This window comes from Macaca thibetana, chromosome 1, assembly GCF_024542745.1.
Source record: "Macaca thibetana thibetana isolate TM-01 chromosome 1, ASM2454274v1, whole genome shotgun sequence".
NCBI classification, from domain to species: domain Eukaryota; kingdom Metazoa; phylum Chordata; class Mammalia; order Primates; family Cercopithecidae; genus Macaca; species Macaca thibetana.
Genome location: NC_065578.1, coordinates 142,466,560 through 142,485,645, shown reverse-complemented (window position 1 = coordinate 142,485,645; position 19,086 = coordinate 142,466,560). Strand labels below are relative to the sequence as shown.

The 19,086-nt window shown below is 35.7% G+C and overlaps 1 protein-coding gene across 6 annotated transcripts in view; it reads left to right on the top strand.

Moving 5' to 3' along the window:
- MARK1 (microtubule affinity regulating kinase 1) overlaps positions 1-19,086 on the top strand; it is a 143,042-nt gene that overhangs the window by 45,001 nt on the left and 78,955 nt on the right. For 4 of the 6 annotated variants that reach the window (XM_050761092.1, XM_050761074.1, XM_050761067.1 and 1 more), the window contains exons 2-3: positions 12,938-13,141; positions 14,663-14,716. In XM_050761092.1, the coding sequence (XP_050617049.1) occupies positions 12,938-13,141; positions 14,663-14,716 (258 nt within the window). Of the gene's footprint in view, positions 1-12,937; positions 13,142-14,662; positions 14,717-19,086 lie in introns of those variants that run through there. The other 2 variants (XM_050761104.1, XM_050761109.1) reach the window with 2 other exon arrangements.

The following is a 19,086-nucleotide window of genomic DNA, read 5'->3' as shown; positions in this document are numbered from 1 at the left end:
CACGACAACCAAGTACAGAAGAGTATTAAAGGATAAAGAAGGGATCGGCTGTTTCAAAAGATGCTTGTAAGTCAAGAAGATGTTTTTCCTCTATTCTAGTCTTTAGTTTTCGTCTCCTTTCCCCCTTGTAATTTAATTTGTCTTGTTTGAGAGGTAGTCTACAATAGTGGTTAACATGAATCCTGGAGCCATACTCCCTCCATTTCAATCCCAGCTCTGCTATTTAATAGCTAGCAGAGTGACACTAGGAGCCCCTTCAGGCCAGCTTCTGTGTCTTTTTGACATAATTTCATTAATAATTGCCAGTGTTCTTCCTTCTGGCACACGGTGTCCCAGGTTTATCTGGTAAATCTCCTGCCCCCAGACCTAGACTCAGTCATTTCTCTAAAGAGGGTGCCATTGTTACTGGGTTGTCTGTGTTTTGAGACCTCTTTCATCCACATTCAGGAAATAGACATTTTGTTAAAAAAGCATGAGTCATGAGTTCATGCTGATATTTCTACTTCAAATTTAATATTACAGGATTTTTACTTTGATTTTATCCTGAAAATTTTTATAATTTTAATATATAATTACTTACTTGGTTTGTCTTTATATGTATATATTCAGATAGAAAATATAGTTTTAATAATATTACTATTAATAAGACTACTGAATGATATTTAAATTTTTTTGCCTAAAAGTTTATTTTATTAAGGTTATATAAAATATGGTTCAAAGGTCACTTAATTTGTTTATTTTGTTTGAAATATTCTAAGATTACTTTTTTCTTTAGTTTTGGTTTTATTTTTTGAATGTTGTAGAAGAGGTTTATCTAAAAATTTTTTTCTTTCCTGTTTTCTGGAGTAATTCTTTTACCATAGTATTTTTTTTTTTTAAATCTGGTATTCCTTTTCTCCACCACACAATATCTATACATAGGTACCATGTTGGAATATTTTCCATATAGTTCATCCTTTGAATGGGGAATTTTATCCAGATTTGCTGTTTGCTCAAGAATAACATAGGTGGATTATCCTTGATTTACCTCCCATTAAATGTAAATAGAACTTGAGCTGACAGCTGAGCATGTGTTAATAGATTCATATTCTCTTTTCATTTCTTCAGTAGTTTGAAGGAAATGATGAGGTAAGAGGAGAGAGATTGTGGTGGTGGTTGGGGTTGCCTCAGGTAACCTTGGCTAAGGTTTAATTCCTTAGAACAGTTTCACTAAATTTTAAGGGTCTTGAAGTCACATCTAGTCCATTAGAGAATGCTTCTTGAATTTTGACCTTTATTTCCAGAATGAGCAGATTTGCTATCCTGTTTACTAGTTAGGAAATTGAGTTGGAGAAAGATAGGATGATCTTCAATATAGTACTTCTTTCAGGGGCTGAGTAGCTTGTTCGCCGTGTTTCTTCTGTGGTCTTCTACGCACCCTACCATCATCCCTCCTAGTTAGGAGTTATTAGTAAGGGTTTACTGAAACTGTTCACCTACCACTTTTTACTTCACTTGAAGTTTGAGGAATGGGTTGTAGTTGCATTCTTATTATACTATAGGTTGTTTCTTTCCAACCCTATTTTTTTTCCAGTGGGTTCTCAAGAAGGTTATATACATGTACTGTCATTCTACTATTTGCCCTCAAAGCTGTATTTCAAGTTTAAATTTTTAAAAACGTATCTACAGCTAGGTTTATAGCAATAAATGGCTGAGTTTGAATACCAATAATGTGAATAGCTATTGAGTTGAATTTGGGTACATTATTCAATCTAACACAATGTATGGTACATAGTGGACATTTAATAAATGGTGGGTCCCTCTTCCCTTTGCCCAGCCTCTTATGCAAATTTTTTTTAAAAAATCACTTGTTGAAACCCCGTCTCTACTAAAAATACAAAAAAAATTAGGTGGGTGTAGTGGCACATGCCTGAAGTCCCAGCTACTCGGGAGGCCGAGGCAGGAGAATTGCTTGAACCCAGGAGGCGGAGGTTGCAGTGAGCCGAGATCACGCCACTGCACTCCAGGCTGGCGACAGAGCGAGACTCTGTCTCAAAAAAAAAAAAAAAAATCACTTGTTCCATCATATTGAATAGTTAATATATGTGCATTTAGAACAATATTCCAAATACTTAAAAATATACGTTAGAAAAAGAAAATGTTCCCTCTACTTCTGTTTCCCAGTCCCCTAGCTGCCTTTTCTAGAGGTAACTGCTTTCTGTTCTGTGTCTTGTGTAACCTTCTGGAGATAGTCTGTGCTTATTGAAGCATGTGCATGGAGGCACATGTACACATATACACATTTACAAAGAACATACCATACATACATAACCAGCTCCCTATTGATGGACGTTTGTGTTTGCTTCTGTTTTCGCTGTTACAAACAGTGCTACAGTAAATATTGCATGTGTTCATCTTTACACTCATTTGTGAGTATGTCTGTAAAACATATTATTAGAAGTAAAATTTCTAGCCCAAGGACTGTGGGAATGTATTTGATAGTTGTCTCCCAACTCCTCCTATACATAGAATTTGTGTCAATTTTCACTGTGACCAATGATACATAAGTATGCCTGGTTCTATACTGTCACCAACAAATGCTGTCAAACTCTAATCATTGTAATCTGATAGATGAAAAATAGATTTTATTGTAACTTTAATTTATATTTCACTTATAATTGACTTCATATGTTTGAAAGTCACATATATGTCCTTTTCTGTGAAATATCTGTATACTTCCTGTGCACATTCATATTAGCCCATTTAAAAAATTGACTTATGGAAGGTTCAGTATTTTAAAATTAACCATTTGCCTGCCATATATTACAAATATTTTTTCTCAGTTTATTGTCTGCCTCTTTGCTTTGAAATAAGGAGAGTTTTTTGAAAAATCAACTACTGTCTTTTAAATTTGTGATGTCACATTTATTAAACTTTTTTAGTGACTTTTATTTTATGTTATACTTACAGAGGCATTTCCCATGCTGAGACTAAAAAGCATTTGCTGAACTGTTGATTCTTTCTTCTGGTACTTTTGTGGTTTCTTCATCTTTGTGTTTTCTTCTGTTTGTTTTTACATTTATATTCTTAATCGATTGTGAATGTATTTTGGAGTAAAGAGTGATACCTCACTCCTAGATATTCAGCTTTATTTTTTCTAGCTGTTCCAATACTATTTGTTGAATAATTTATTACTTCTTCATTGATATGAAGTGCTAAATTTCACACTGACATATCACATATTCTCCTTTGCATTTAGGTCTATTTCTTAGACAAATGTTTTGTAAAAAGTTTTTTTCACCTGGAACTTCTGTAGGATTTCTTCTGTCTTTCATTGTTTTGTCATTCAGGGGTCACAATTTGTAATGTTTTTATAGATATAAGTAAATCATGTTTCTGAAAGGTTCAACCTTCTGAAATAAGTCCAGGAGTAACTGGAAGAATGTTCCTTTGTACCTGTTCTGTATCTAATGGAATTGTTGTTTACATGTGAAGTTGAAACAAAAATTAGTAGCTGTAAAGATTCAGAAAGTATATCACCTACACACCTATCTGAAAAAAATTTTACTAACTAGAAAAAGTAAATCTAAGAGAAGTGGAAGGATGTAAAAAAGCAATGGTGAACAATATATCATTTCATAAAAATTAATTAAAAATTTTGGAACAGTGCAGTGCTAGAAATAGCAATAGAAAGACCAAATGTGACACTGAACCTGACTCAGATGAAGAAGGAGTAGAAACTCCAATATGATGTGTGGCATTTCCTGGGAAGTGATGTCTAAGCTGAATATGAAATGATGAATGAAGAGTTAACCCAGTGATTTTTCTCAGAATGTAGTAATTATTAAGGATGTTTCCTGTCTCTTACAACTTTTTGAACCTCCAAAAGATACTTTATTGATTTACTTGGATTTTCCAGGTTTATATTTATGCCAGCTGCAGAAAGATAATACAAATAAATCTTTTCCATATCTATATATATATGTTCTTAAGAAGCATTGCTGATATATCTAGTAGTGCTACTTTGTTGAATGAAGGTGTTTGATGGGATACTCTTGTTTCTGTTTTTATGGTTTATCTCACTTAGTACAACTCTATGTTTTTCAAGTCGAAGCAGTAAATTGTAATATTTTTCTTGTATAGAGTTAACTTTGCCTTCTGATCATACACCTACTTAATTGAAGTGATAATTGTTTAATATGTTACTGGTGATATCAGCTAATATTTCATTTAGGTTCCTTGGATCTCTATTAATAAACTATATTGGCTACTTTTCTTCATTATTATCATACTATTTAGGTTTTAAAACTGAACCCATTTCTGGTACCTAAAAACAAACCAGGTAAAAGGGTACTTGCAATATGAATATTTGGAAAATTGCGCACTTGCTCAATAAGGGCAGGCAGGAACATATTGTACAACTTCTCCCTTTGGATTTATGCTGTGCATCGCGTGGTAGCTGTCGGAAGGTTTTAGTGGCAATTTATTTCAATAACTTTTTCTTTTTCCATTGTTAGACCTTATATTTTTGTGTTTTATGTTTTTGGAAATAGGTATGTGACTATCTTATCAAATTTATTGACATCTCATTGAAATAAGCTCTGCTAATATCAAATAAAATTGATTTTTTTCTTTGTAATTAAGTTGCATTTTGTTGAGGACTTTTAGTTTTGTTGATTTTAAAGAACCAGATAAAATAGTTATTGGCCAGTTTGCAGAAGGATTTAAGTTGAGTACTTAACAATAGAAGATAACGTATTTAGTGGGTTCATTCAGGTACTAGTCACTATATTGAATGATAATGAATGTAAAAGACGTAGTACTTGACAATTTAAAAGCTCACAGTTTCATAGAACATGGCTTAAAAAAATAAGGTAGTTTCATTGTAAGGTTGTAAGTATTATGTAAAAGAATGTTTCAAGTGCAGTAGGAACATAGAGGAGGAGAATCACAGGTCTTCTATGTTTCATAAGCATTCTTTTCCAGCTGTTAAAATATTTTTGTCACTCATAAAAGTAGCGTCACTGACAACATCCACCATTGTACTATTTAATATGAAAAGTCACCTTGAAATGTCAAAACAGGGGAAAGAGGGAGACATTATTGTATAATAATATAATAAAGGAAGTGTACCAGGTCAGAGAAATATTTCCAACAACTAAACTCAGGCAGATTCGTTGCTTGGATCCTTATGAAGTAGGTATTAATAATTATTAATGTATCTTCAGCCATGTTCCTATAGAGATGTAACTGTTCTTTTTTATTTTCATTTTTTATTTCTTTAGAGACAGGGTCTCACTATGTTGCCAGGCTGGAATGCAGTGACTGTTCACAGGTGCAGTCCCACTATTGTTCAACATGGGTGTTTTTACCTGCTCTGTTTCTGACCAGGGCTGGTTCATCCCTCCTTAGGCAACCTGGTGGTCCCCCACTCCCAGGAGGTCACCATATTGCTGCTGAACTTAGTGCAAACACCAGGTCAACATAGTGTACTACAGCCCAGAACTCTTGGGCTCAAGCGGTCCTCTCACCTGCCTCCTGAGTAGCTGGGACCACAGGCAAACACCACTGCAGCCGGCAAAGTAGCTGTTCTTTAAGTTATCCTTTGATGAAAAGACAATGTTGTCACTCTAAAGAGAACTAAAATATCTATGGGAAGAGCTTAAGAGGTCTAGAGAAGGGTTCTTGACTTAGAACTTAAGAACCATGTGCTTTAAGAAATCTGTAACCTTCCATAACTTGATAGTGTTGTTCAGATTTTGTGTGTCCTTACTGTTTTTTCTTTTCTTTCTTTCTTTCTTTTCTTTTTTTTTTTTTTTTTTTTTTTTTTTTTTTTTGAGACAGAATTTCGGTCTTTTTGCCCGGGCTGGAGTACAATGGTGCAATCTCTGCTCACGGCAACCTCTGCCTCCTGGGTTTAAGCGATTCTTCTGCCTCAGCCTCCCAAGTAGCTGGGATTACAGGCATGTGCCACCACGCCCAGCTAATTTTTTTGTATTTTTAGTAGAGACGGGGTTTCTCCATGTTGGTCAGGCTGGTCTCGAACTCCCAACCTCAGATGATCTGCCCGCCTTGGCCTCCTGAAGTGCTGGGATTACAGGCATGAGCCACCACGCCTGGCAGTTGTTTTTTCATGTATAGTTGTTCTTTCAGCTATTGAGAGAGTAATGCTGAAATCTCTGTAGTTTTGTTTTCACATATTCTTACTTCTGCTTATAAGTTCCACTTACAGTATTATTCTTTGCTTTGAAGAGTCATATGTCTTTTAAATAAATGTAGAGATGGAAAAATGTATACTGTTTTGTATTTACCCACATATTTTCTAGTTCCAGAGCTCTTATTCATTTGTGTAGATTCATTTTACCCTCTATGGTTACTTTCATTTCTTTAGCATTTTTTATAGTGTATGTCTGTTGGCAACAAATTCTTTCAGTTTTTGTTAATCTAAAAATGTCTTTTTTGCCTTTTTTGAGGAATGTTTTCACTAGGTAATAAATTTTGGCTTGCATTTGATTTTTCTGTAGCACTTTAAAAATGTTGTCATCTGACTTCCATTGTTGATTAATGAGAAGTGAGTTGCCATTTGTATTGTTATCCCTATATGTGAACGTGTCATTTTTCCCTGACTCCTTTTAAGGTTTTTGTTTTCCTCTAAGCATGGTTTCAGCAATTTGACAGTGATCTTCTACACTGGGTTGTTTTTTTTTTTTTTTCCTTGGTATTTATCCTTCTTAGAATTTACAGTTTGGAGGAATTGTATGGCCATTATTACTTCAAGTTCTTTTTTTCCACACTATTTTCTTTTATTCCTTCTCTGGGCCCCATTTATATATGTAACAGTTTATGTGACATTGACCCACCACAGATCGTAGAGACTTTATTTATTTATTTATTTATTTGAGACGGAGTCTCACTCTGTCACCCACACTGGAGTGCAGTGGCACGATCGGGGCTCACAGCAAACTCCGCCTCCTGGGTTCACACCGTTCTTCTGCCTCAGCCGCCGGAGTAGCTGGGACTACAGGCATCCGCCACCATGCCCAGCTAAATTTTTGTATTTTTAGTAGAGATGGAGTTTCACTATGTTAGCCAGTATGGTCTCAATCTCCTGACCTCATGATCCACCTGCCTCGGCCTCCCAAAGTGCTGGGATTACAGGCATGAGCCACTACGCCCGGCTGAGGCTTTATTTTTATTCAGTCTTCCTTTGTCTCAGTTGTTAAGGTTGGCTAAATTTTATTAATCTGTCTTCAAGTTCATTGACCCTTTTTTCTTTGCAGTCTACTGTAATTTTATCCAATGAATTTTTCTTTTTAAATATTGTAGTATTTAGTTCTAGAATTGCCATTTGTCTCTTTATGATCATTTTAATTTTTCAGCTAACATTTTCCATATACTTGTTTTTTGTGACCATATTTTCCTTTACTTTAAAAAATGTATTTATATATCTGCTTTAAAGTTCTGGCCTGTCGATTCCAACTTCTGGATCATCTTCTGTTAACTATTGTTTCTCTTGACAATGAATCATATTTGTCTGTTCCTTCATGTGTCTAGTAAGTTTTACTTATATACTGAACATTTTTATTGATACTCTACAGAGACTCTGAATTTAATTATCTTCTGAAGTGTTGATTTTTGCTTTAGCAGACAGTTAATTTGGCTTGACTCAAACTTCAAATTCAGCCTCCTTTTGGTGAACAGGCCAAATACCTACTTCATTAACTTACATTTCTAACTACCTTGTTCTAATGTGTTCCTTAGAGGTTCTCTTGCTTGTACATAGTTTGGGACTTAGCAAAGCACCCGCAATTAATATACAGATTTCATTTTCTTCTTCATGACTTCATTTTTCCCAAGGTTTTCTCTCTCACTTTCCAGTCATATTGTGAGCTCCCAAGCCTATCCTCAGACTCCTTTTTAGCCAATAAAACGATTGCTGTCTGCTTGTATTTAAGTCATACGGAGCAAGGTGGGCCAGATTTTGCCCCCAGCTCAAAACTGTAACCCACATTTTACATTGTGAAATTTTTCTTCATTCAGTGATCAACTTCCCTTAAGACTTTGCTTCCTTTTTTGTGGCTCTTCAGAGCCTTCAAACAGTTGTTTTTAATATTTTGTCTACAGATTGTATTTTTGTCTGCTGATAGGTTTAGTTAGATACAAACTATTCTTTGTTGGAAGCAGAACTTTCCTACTCCTTTAATAAAATGACTTTGAGAAACGAAAGTGTGGTTATTGTTTCTAAATTGCAGTGACCTGTATTGGTGCTAATATCACTTGGCCAAAGGGTGGTTATGGTATGCAAAATTAGCATATTCCAAAGTCCCGAGAGCAGAGCTGTGACAGGCTTCAAGTCTAATATGTGATCTGACTTTTTAGGAGCATTTGAATATTCAGTCATCAAGCAGATTTAGTGGCTGTCATAAAACATTGCAATTTTTAAAATATATATTTCCAAGGATGTATAGCCAGTGAGTAGAAGAACTCCATTTCAGTCAGTATTAAAGGTGGGGAAAAATCTCTTATTACTCAGGAATTTGAGTCTGGTGCTCCACGGGATGCAGCACTGAAGAGCTAATGAAATCATTATCTCTGATTGCTTTGACTGCACTGCACACTCAGGGCAAGCTTTAGGGTCACATTACCACTGCTGCAGAAAGAATGAAGGAATTCACAGTCTACTGGATTAAGTGGAAAACTTGAAGAAAGAATGACAGGATTGGAACTTGTGTTTTCAGATAATGATAGAAATTAAAATTCATAGACATGCTGTAATTGAGCTAACATAATTTCTTCTATCTAACAGCCTTAGGGTTGAGGTAGTTCTAAATTAAATTCACTGTTTAATCTAGCATGAGCTGAATTGATATTCTTGCCACATTTTCTATTTGAGAATTAAGCTGTTGATCAGGAAAATGAGATCAGCTATCTCAAACTGCACTTCAAAGAGTCCTTCCAAGGAAAGGTTGCCTCCTAAGTGATGCTGTAGCAATCCTAAGGAAACATGTAATTTTTTGAAAATATTTGTTTTGGTGGGTATCTTATATTCAGAATACATAATATATTCAGAATGTATAATATATAGAATATAAAATATATGCTGTATATCCTGATTTTTTATTTAAGACATATAAATGTATTGTGTATAAATGATCATGTTTAATGTTGAGAGCTAGGAGATCTTTAAAAAAAATCATTGAGAAACAATTTAAACCTGTATCTCAAAATGTGACATGTTATACCAAGGGTTGGCTAGCTACAGCCTGTAGACCCATGGGTATATTATTTCTCCAGAATCGTTTGCCAATCTCTGTGTTACACCATATTTGGTGATGGGGATGCAAAATAGTCAAGGATTCTGCTCCCATGCAGCTTACAATCAAGGGTTTCTCCTTAGGGAATTGGCCATATATAGCTCCTCTTTTTTTTTTCTTCCCTCCCTCCCTCTTCCCCCTCCTTCCCCCTCCTTTCCCCCCTCCCCCCTCCCTCCCTCCCCCTCCCTCCTTCCCTTCCTTCCTTCCTTCCCTCCCTCCCTCCCTTCTTCTTTCCTTCCTCTTTCTCTCCTTCCCTCCTCCCCTCCTCCTTCTCACCTTCCTTCCTTCCTTCTTTCCTTCCTTCCTTCCTCCCTCCCTCCCTCATCCTTTCTTTCTAGACTCTGCTAAAATGTAAACGTGTCTGATAAGAATCTTTTAATTGTTCATAAGTTTTTGCCTTTTCTCTTATGTTTACTTTTTAATTTTAAAATAATGATAGCATTGTGTATCTACTGACATTGCTGTGTAACAAATCATCCCAACCTAAGTGGCTTAAACCAAGAACCATTTATGATTTCTCATGAGTCAGAGTCAGCTGGGGAGCAGTTGATTAAATCTTGGCTTAACTTGGAGTGACTCTGCTCCATGTATTTCTTATCATCCTTCTGCTGTCAGCCTGGATAAGTCCTTCTTATGGTGATGGCAGAAAGCAAGTTGTGATACAACAAGACCTCTTGAAGTCTAGGTTGGGACTTGCCTACCATCATTTCTAACTCATTTTATTGGCCAAAAAAAAAAAAAAAAATCATGTGACTGAACCCAAAGAGTAGGAAAGTATGTCCCCCCTCAGTGGGTGGGTCCTGGAAAAGTTACATGGCAAAGGGTGTGAAAATTTGGGGTTAATAATACAGTCCATCAAAATGTGGTATAGTATCAATATATAGCCTACAACCAGCATTAGGAGCTGAGTTACATCTCAAGTATTTTAATGCATATTGCTTTTATATGCATCAAAGATCTGGACAGCATGGACTCATTCCTCAGAAGTCATTCTGTAAGGGTACCAGGAGTATGAGGATCCTAAATCCCTTCAATTTAGTTAGTATGTATCAAATGCCTTATCTGTGCCTAACACTATATTAAGTTATGGGGCTTTAGGAGCTTTAAGTCAGCGGTAAACACAGACCATGGACAAGTACTTAGAAGATGGGGTGAGAGTTCTAATAGTTGAAGTATATATTGGGTATATAGGTAGCAACAGAAAAGAGGAATAATTATCTCTGTGAAAAGGCATAGAAAGCTGTGTGGAGGAGATACTCATATTAAATCTTGAAAGATGAATGGCCAGATGCGGTGGCTAATGCCCATGTCTCAGCACTTTGGGAGGCTGAGGTGGGAGGATTGCTTGAGCCCAGGAGTTTGAGAACAGCCTGGCCAACATGATGAGACTCCATCTCTACAAAAAAAAAAAAAAAATTTTTTTAAAGTAGCCAGGGGCAGCGGTGCACGCTTGTAGTCCCAGCTACTCAAGAGGCTGAAGTGGGAGGATCACTTGAAGCTGCAGTGAGCAGTGATCATGCCACTGCACCCCTGCCTGGGTGACAGAGCAAGACCCTGTCGCAGAAAAAAAAAAAAGATACATCTTGAAGGCTGGAGAAGTCAGCATTCCCTGCAGAACAAGTTCAGTTAGAGAAGTACTAGTTGTGGGAAATATAATGGCAGTCTGTTAACTCTTAGAAATTAAGTACTATAATTAAAATCTCTTGTTTCTACCCAGATAATAGAAAAGTCTCCAAGAGCCAGTGAGTAACTTTATATTTTACTCCTCCTTACATTATTTTCATTGCAGTTCTCAAATGTTGGCATGCATCAGAATCGCCTGGAGAACTTGTTGAAACATGGAGTGCTGGACCCTCCCCCCAGAGTTTCATAGTCAGTAGGTCTGGAATAAGACCAGAGAATTTGTATTTTGAACAAGTTCTCAGATGATTCTGATGGTGCTGGTCCAGGGATAACACTGTGAAAACTATTGCTTTATTGAATCCTTCCTGTGTATCTGGTAACCTGTAATGTGCTGAGTGTATAAAGATGAAAAGAAAACATCTCTGTCCTAAAATTGTTTATAATAGGGTGGTGGGAGACAGGCAAGTAAATGTATAATGATAGCACAATGGAAAGCATGCTGTGATACGTGGAAGTACAGGTTGTGGTGAGAATACACCAAAGTGCATCTAACACAGAATGAGGCCAAAAGCTGCAGAGGTGTGTAAGACCCAGCAAAAACCCTTAGTCCTGAGCTGAGTTTTAAAAAATTATCATAAAATAAAACAAAAAGTAGTTACAAATAGAAAAATGACTTTGAATCATGCTTTGCATGAGATTGGTAAATTATTGATTCCTCTTTAATGTTGCCTTTAAGATCAAAATTCTTTAGGAAGCTGTTGGTCCTATAGGTGGGGCAATATAACTCTGCATTATTTTGCAAACAAAAGATATCCTTTCCTTTGTTATTTTGTTTTACTCTTCTTCAGCAATTTTTTAAGATGCCAGAGAAAGATGTTGTGTTTATCATGTGCGATTCAACATTTTCACAAAAACTGCTAGAAACTTTATGTATATCAAAATACAGACAAAACTAGACAAGAGCAGGAACAATCACAGCTAGTGAAACAGAGCTGGTTAGGCAGCTTGACCTGGGAATTTAGGTGCTGAGTCCATAGGTGAACAGGATCAGCTATCCATTGCAGTTGTAGGTTAGCGTGAGGCCATGAGACAAAGTGACATCTTTGCCTCCAGAACAACACTGATGCGATGGATAGGTTATGGACCTGGGCAGGACTATAGATAGCTTTCACTTGGACACGATAAACTGGGTGAGGGGGTTGGGCAGGAATGAATTATAGGTATACTTGAGGCAGGCAGCTCATTGGTCAGTTTTTTGAGTTATATGCCCCCAAAATGGAAGCAAGAACATGACAAATGGCTGGGCTAGTTTTGAGAAAGAGATTTACACCCATGAGGTTGTCTTGGCAATAAAGATATTCTGCCTTTTTAATGAAGCAGCCCTGAACTATACTGTCATCACAACCTAAAGAGATAACACCTTTATAAGGAATAATAAGGTTTGTGAGGCTTCTGGCTGTATATTTATTTACAATTTTAAATTGAAAGCATATCCCTAAAGCCATGTAGAATATTTCATTTTATTTTATTTTTTTGAGATGGAGTCCCGCTCTGTCACCCAGGCTGGAGTGCACTGACATGATCTTGGCTCACTGCAACTTCCGCCTCCCAGGTTCAAGTGATTCTCCTCCCTCAGCCTCCCAAGTAGCTGCGATTACAGGCATGTGCTGCCACACCGGCTAATTTTTATGTTTTTAGTAGAGACGGGGTTTCACTATATTGACCAGGCTGGTCCTGACCTCCTGACCTCAAGTGATCTGCCTGCCTTGGCCTCCGAAAGTGCTGGGATTACAGGCGTGAGCCACCATTCCTGGCCTGAATATTTCGTTTTAAGCAATTATACTCTACCTGGTAAAGGGAGCTGAAGTCCAGAAGAAATTATAAATAGAATGCTCAAACTTTAAAAGGATGTAGTGCAATATATTGTTATTGAAGAATTGGTAATGATAATTATTTGTACCCTTTTTACTTGTCCTTTTATAATATAATTTAACAATGAAATCTTGTAAACTTTTTCTTAGCATACATCTGTGGATGGATATACTGAACCGCACATCCAGCCTACCAAGTCAAGTAGCAGACAGAACATCCCCCGGTGTAGAAACTCCATTACATCAGCAACAGATGAACAGCCTCACATTGGAAATTACCGTTTACAAAAAACAATAGGGAAGGGAAATTTTGCCAAAGTCAAATTGGCAAGACACGTTCTAACTGGTAGAGAGGTAAGTTTGCACAATGCCTTTTAATATCTGCCTGGACCTCTCTGGAGTCTTGTTAAAGCTTCCCTATAGCTCATGTTTGGGAGTAAATGACAGTTTCAATATGGTAAACACTGGGGTATGTGTGAATGGAACATTAGTAGGCAGAGGTTTATCATGGCATAAAGGTTGACCTTTTAATATTTAGAAAAGAATCATTCATACATATTAGCATCTTATCAATCAGGTGTGCTGCAGATGAGCTTTCCTCAGATGTTGACTTTCATTATATGATTTCTGTGAACATTTCTGATTTCCATTGCTGCCCAATCCTCAGGAACAAAAGTTCTTGCTGCTTGAGATAAGTTAGGTATGAATACGTAGAAAGTCACCTGCTAATTTGTATGTATTTAGAGACTACATTGAACAAGTACTTCTGTGTGGGTGGTTTTCTCAGGTAATAAGATAATTGGATTTCTAAAATCTCATGTGTTTTAACTTATATGTATTTATATAGTAAGGATTTATATACTTGCATATATGTACATTGTGTATATATATCTGTATGCTAGGGTTAAAGACTTTATTTTAATAAACGTGTAACATTTTGTATTACATAATGTTTACTAGATCTGATTAGGACATTATATAAAAAAAAAATCTTAATCAGGCCCAATGCAGTGGCTCATGCCTGCAATCCCAGCACCTTGGGAGGCTGAGGCGGGCATAATTGCTTGAGGCCAGGAGTTCAAGACCAGCCTGGGCAACATGGCAAAACCCCGGCTCTACAAAAAATACAAAAATTAGCTAGGCATGGTAGTGTGCAACTGTAGTCCCAGCTACTTGGGAGCTTGAGGTGAGGGTCACTTGAGCCCGGGAGGTCAAGGCTGCAGTGAACTGTGATAGCGCCACTGCACTCCAGCCTTAGCAACAGAATGAGATCCTGCCTCAAAAAAAAAAAAAAAAAAACTCAATAAAAATATTTTTAATAAATTTTCACTTTGCTCTATATATCATATTATTGTCGTTTCCCATTGAATTTGGTTCCTTCTGTCTATTCTGACCCTAGGAGTCATTCAGAGACAGAGAATACTGGGCAGAGCCTTAGATATTCAGGTCCGTTTTGTCAGTTTGCTCTAAGTGAGCTTGGATATCCAATCTCTCTACCAGCAGAATTGTTTTATTCACATAATATTTAACTTACTGCAAGTTTACAAGCCACTTCCCCCCTATAATTGTTGCTTATCAAGATCATGAGTAAAAGGTTAAGATACAGGATGATTTTTACTTTAAAGAAGGAAACTTAGAAGAAATAGCAACGCTTTCATTTCATTGGCTCAGGATCAAAAGATTAAGGACTTGGGTCAATGGAGTATATTCTAAGGCTGCCAAATTATCAAAATGTTACTATCTGATTATGTGAATACCTAAAAAGAGCGAAATGATATCTAGTTAGGAATGAAACAAAAGTTGGGTTTTTTATAAGTTTTATTAATTAAAATATGCATTTTTCAAACAGAGTTTAATGATTCTTTTTTTTTTTAGGTTGCTGTGAAAATAATAGACAAAACTCAGCTAAATCCTACCAGTCTACAAAAGGTATTTAATTAATTTAATAAGTAATTAGAATGTGAGTTTATCATTAATATATGATGTTCTGTAAAATCATTCTAAATTTTCTATTAGCTACAATTCTACATTTCATCAATATGTGAAGAAAAGACATGATATAAAATGTAATGTTTATGACTTACCAAGTAGTTGCTTGAAAACTATCTAATACTTAAATACATGTACCATATGAAAGAAATTTATCTCTTCTATTCAATAGAATAAAACCTTGTATCATACATATTCAGGATTTGAAATATTCAAGTATTTTGAAGTATTTTCACGTATTCAGAATTGACCTCTGAAAATTAGATTTATATTAAATGAATAATCCACTTACTGATAGTATCTGGTGTCTTAGCTGTTATATAAAATGACAAATGGTGGCCTAAGCCGTTTAAACTTTTGTGAATTTTCAGATGAAGTCCAGAGACCTTGCTGGTAAGCTTTTTAATTAAAAATCTAGTTAGAAGTTAATATTGTTCATAGGTGAGTTTCCTTTTATTGCTTCATTTGCTCTTCTTCCTTCTTCCACAAGAACTACTAGTCTTTCAGATAACTCACAGTAAAAAATAAGAATGTTTCTTTAAAGGATGAAAATATGAAACAACATAGAGAGAAAAGAAAGCAGTTAGGACGGAGATTGCCTTAGCAAACCAAAGCTATTTCATGTTACTTCATTAATTACTTAAATGAGAAAATTTTCTCAGATGTGCATTTTAGTACTTTAAAAATGAAACGAATGTTTTAACATTTATGCCATATATGATAGGTTTGTATAGAGTGAGAGAATGTACATTGTGACTTTTATTAGAATATAATGGGACCATTGTCACATATGTAATTTTAACACAAACGACTTTGAATTGCTAAAACAGAAAGAATCTTATAAGAAATTGTTAGTATGCTGTGCTTACATCTGCTATGATTGTAGCATTAGATTAAAAATTTAGGTTTGTGTTATTCAAACTTTCTTCTCATTTGGCTCAGTCCCAGATTTCTTCTTAGAGCTCTCCCTTTGTACTTATTGGAGATTCTTTTGAAAATTTGACAACCAGTTTAACTTTTCATAACACTGATATTTCTGCCCAGTAAGAACATGAAGACTTTGCTGGGTTCTATTTTTTCCATGAATGTGAGATAATGTATTCTAAGTTTCTTCTGGGAGAAAGTCTCTTCTTCTAGCATCAGTCTTTTTGCTAACCGTGATGCATTTGTGTAAGTGACAAAAAGACATCTTCCCTGGACCAATTAACTACGCAAAGATGCTGTTTTTTACTGGGCTGGAACCACAGTGGGATATGTCTTTGCCCACCCGTGTGCTGGGAACCCATTTAAAATGTACAGACTTTGTAACTGTACACAGTGTCCCTGTCCGTGGCTCACCTAGCTTTTCTACTTTTCCTGTATTTAGCTGTGGATTACCCTAGCAAATTGAGTGATTTTAAGTGGCATCTAGAACTACTCAGGCCTGTTGTGCTAGCTGGAATACACAGTAATGCGGCTCCTACTCTGTCTTTTCCAAGGTTGTATAAACAAAGTTGTACTTACTGAAACATGTGAACATGAGACTGAATGTTGCTTTCTTTATCTGAATAACTAAAATGTATACTTCTTGATGATAAGTAATTTCTGTCATATAGTCTACTAATCTTGTTGATAAAGTATTGCTTTTCCAAATAGGCATATAAAAAATGATACAATTTTGTTTTCTTTAACCTGTGAAAATAAAAATAAAGATGAAGACTCACTAAATGTAGCCAGTACACTGTGTGTGTGTGCTTGTTTTTTAAGTGATTTACATGTATGTTCATAGATTTGCTTTCTTTTAGAAGTTCTGAAGAAAAAACAGATCAAGTCTTCATTAACTCTCATGTGTTTAGAACATTCAGCATTTGACCTTTCCCATTTAGGCAGTGGCATCTCCCAGTCAGTCATACCTAAAAAGTAATGGAATGTAAAACAATCCATTTTTCCCTAGCATTGGAAAAGATAGTAAAATTTGCTTCCATGTCTTAGGTATACTCATTAAAAGGCAGGTAATTATCGCACATTTATATGAAATAAGGATTCATTGTAATCTCACTTCTAGAAGTGTTTGGGTAAATTTGTTCTGTTTTGATCTGAATTTAAGCTGATCCCTCTCCTTTACCCTCTTCTGTGTATCAGATATTTATAGGAATTATTGCCTTCCTTTGCAAACATCAATGATAAATAAAATAATCTAAAGTTGATACACCAACTGCTTAACACTGCCAAAATACAAAGCTCTTAAACGCGTTTGGTTTTTGGAATTGTTAAGTATCTTTGGCTTCAATATTGTTCCCATAATATGCTCATATTATTTGTATTACATATTTTGAATTAATGGAATCCAATTTAATTAGTTTTCATAGTTACAAAGTATTTAAGGTAGGTGCTATTTTTAGTTCTTCCTCTTCAAAGCATTAGTTCTGCCTCATATAATAATGTATTTTAGAAGAGGGTCCATGAACCATACTAGTGATTCCTGGGTTTTGTTTGTTTGTTTGTTTATTTGTTTTGAGACGGAGTCTCTCTCTGTCGCCTAGGCTGGAGTGCAGTGGCGCTCTCTTGGCTCACTGCAACCTCCACCTCCCAAGCTCAAGCGATTCTCCTGCCTCAGCCTCCTGAGTAGCTGGGACTGCAGGCACACGCACCACACCCGGCTAATTTTTTTTTTTTTTTTTTTAAATAGAGACGGGGATTCACCATGTTGGCCAGGATGGTCTCAGTCTCCTGACCTCGTGGTCTACCCACCTTGGCCTTCCAAAGTGTTGGGATTACAGGCATGAGCCACCACACCCAGCCTCCTGGGGTTCTTTTAAGCAGCCTACTAATGTTGAAGGAAAAGCAAAATAATGAAACAATATTTTTCATAGTTCATAAATTTGAAATGTTGTAGGATCATTTTCTCAGAGATATCACTAGTTTTGAAACTCAGACACATCAATTTATGCAAAGATGGCAAAGTTTGTGTCAAGTCTGTCTCAGCTTATAGTCACCAGGGTGCAGTTAATCTCTGCTAACATTTTTGTATCTTCCGTGTATTACTTATTAATTTACATTTTCCATTGTTTTACTGTGTTATTTTATGTTCCAGATTCACAGAAGTGGCTAAGTAGTTCAGAAGTGATTTCCTAACTAGTAAAATCTGTAATGAAAATAAAAACAAGACTTACTACAACTCAGAATTATGTCATTATATAATAGATGACTGCTGCATTAAAGTTTTATAGAATGTGAATCGCTTTGCTAGGACAGTGATTTTACACAAACAGGAAAAGGGTAAAAAATTTAAATTATTGAATTCTGAAAATTAGACTTTATTAAATGAATTATCAATTTACCACTCATGTCTGGTGTGTTACTTGTTATATAAAATGTTGTCAAATTGTGGCCTAAGCCATTTAAACTTTTGTGAGTTTTTGAATAAAGCTCAGAGACCTCTCTGGTAAGCTAATTAAGTTTTCCAGAATATCTGCAAAATAATCTTTGTCATGTTGAAGAATATCATAACGAAAGGTAGAGAGGAGAATACAACCATGGGAGCAATATTCAGAATTCAATATGTTTTAGCAAATTATCAGAAACCAAACTTGTAAAACCAATCACAAAATTATTGACAAATATTTTTATCAAGGAGCGAGCAGAAGAAGTGCTTTGGAAGTATTCCTTAACAAATGTTACTATTGGACATATATTGAAATATCAGCTACTCTCACATATACATGCTATATAGCATATTTCACTTTATAGCTGAACAAAACCACTTATGTGCTGAGTAATTCTTTCATACAGTTCTTGTCACATGTGTGGATCATTTGAAGGAACAATTTGGCTAGTTCTTACGTGGGCCAACAAAAACATAAGTGATAAGAGAATTATTATTTTGTGAAATGGTATGTAGACTGCATATCTTTTAATCAATAATGATGAAATACCCCTAGAGCTTTTTTGAAATTTAAAGGTGGGGATATTCTGCAAGGAATAATACTACCATGTGAATAAATAAGATTATGCCTAATGCCCAGTTACCCACTGTTTCCTTCTCCATGAAATTAGCGGTCGGCAAGATGCTTTTAATTTTGATTTGGTTTCGGACAAAATACTGAAAACAGGGTTTAACATAAAATCATATGAAGAATTGGTGGGAAGTATACTTTTCACGCTGAAATATGGGGATTTTGAGGGAAAAGGTCTTTAAACAAGTGTTTTAAAGGTGATACCAATAATAATACCTGGCTAAAATACCAACAGTTTAAATGTTGAGGATGTGATCATCAGATTTGCTGAGAAAAAACAAACGGTGCAGTTTAGTGACCAAAAATCTGACTTTT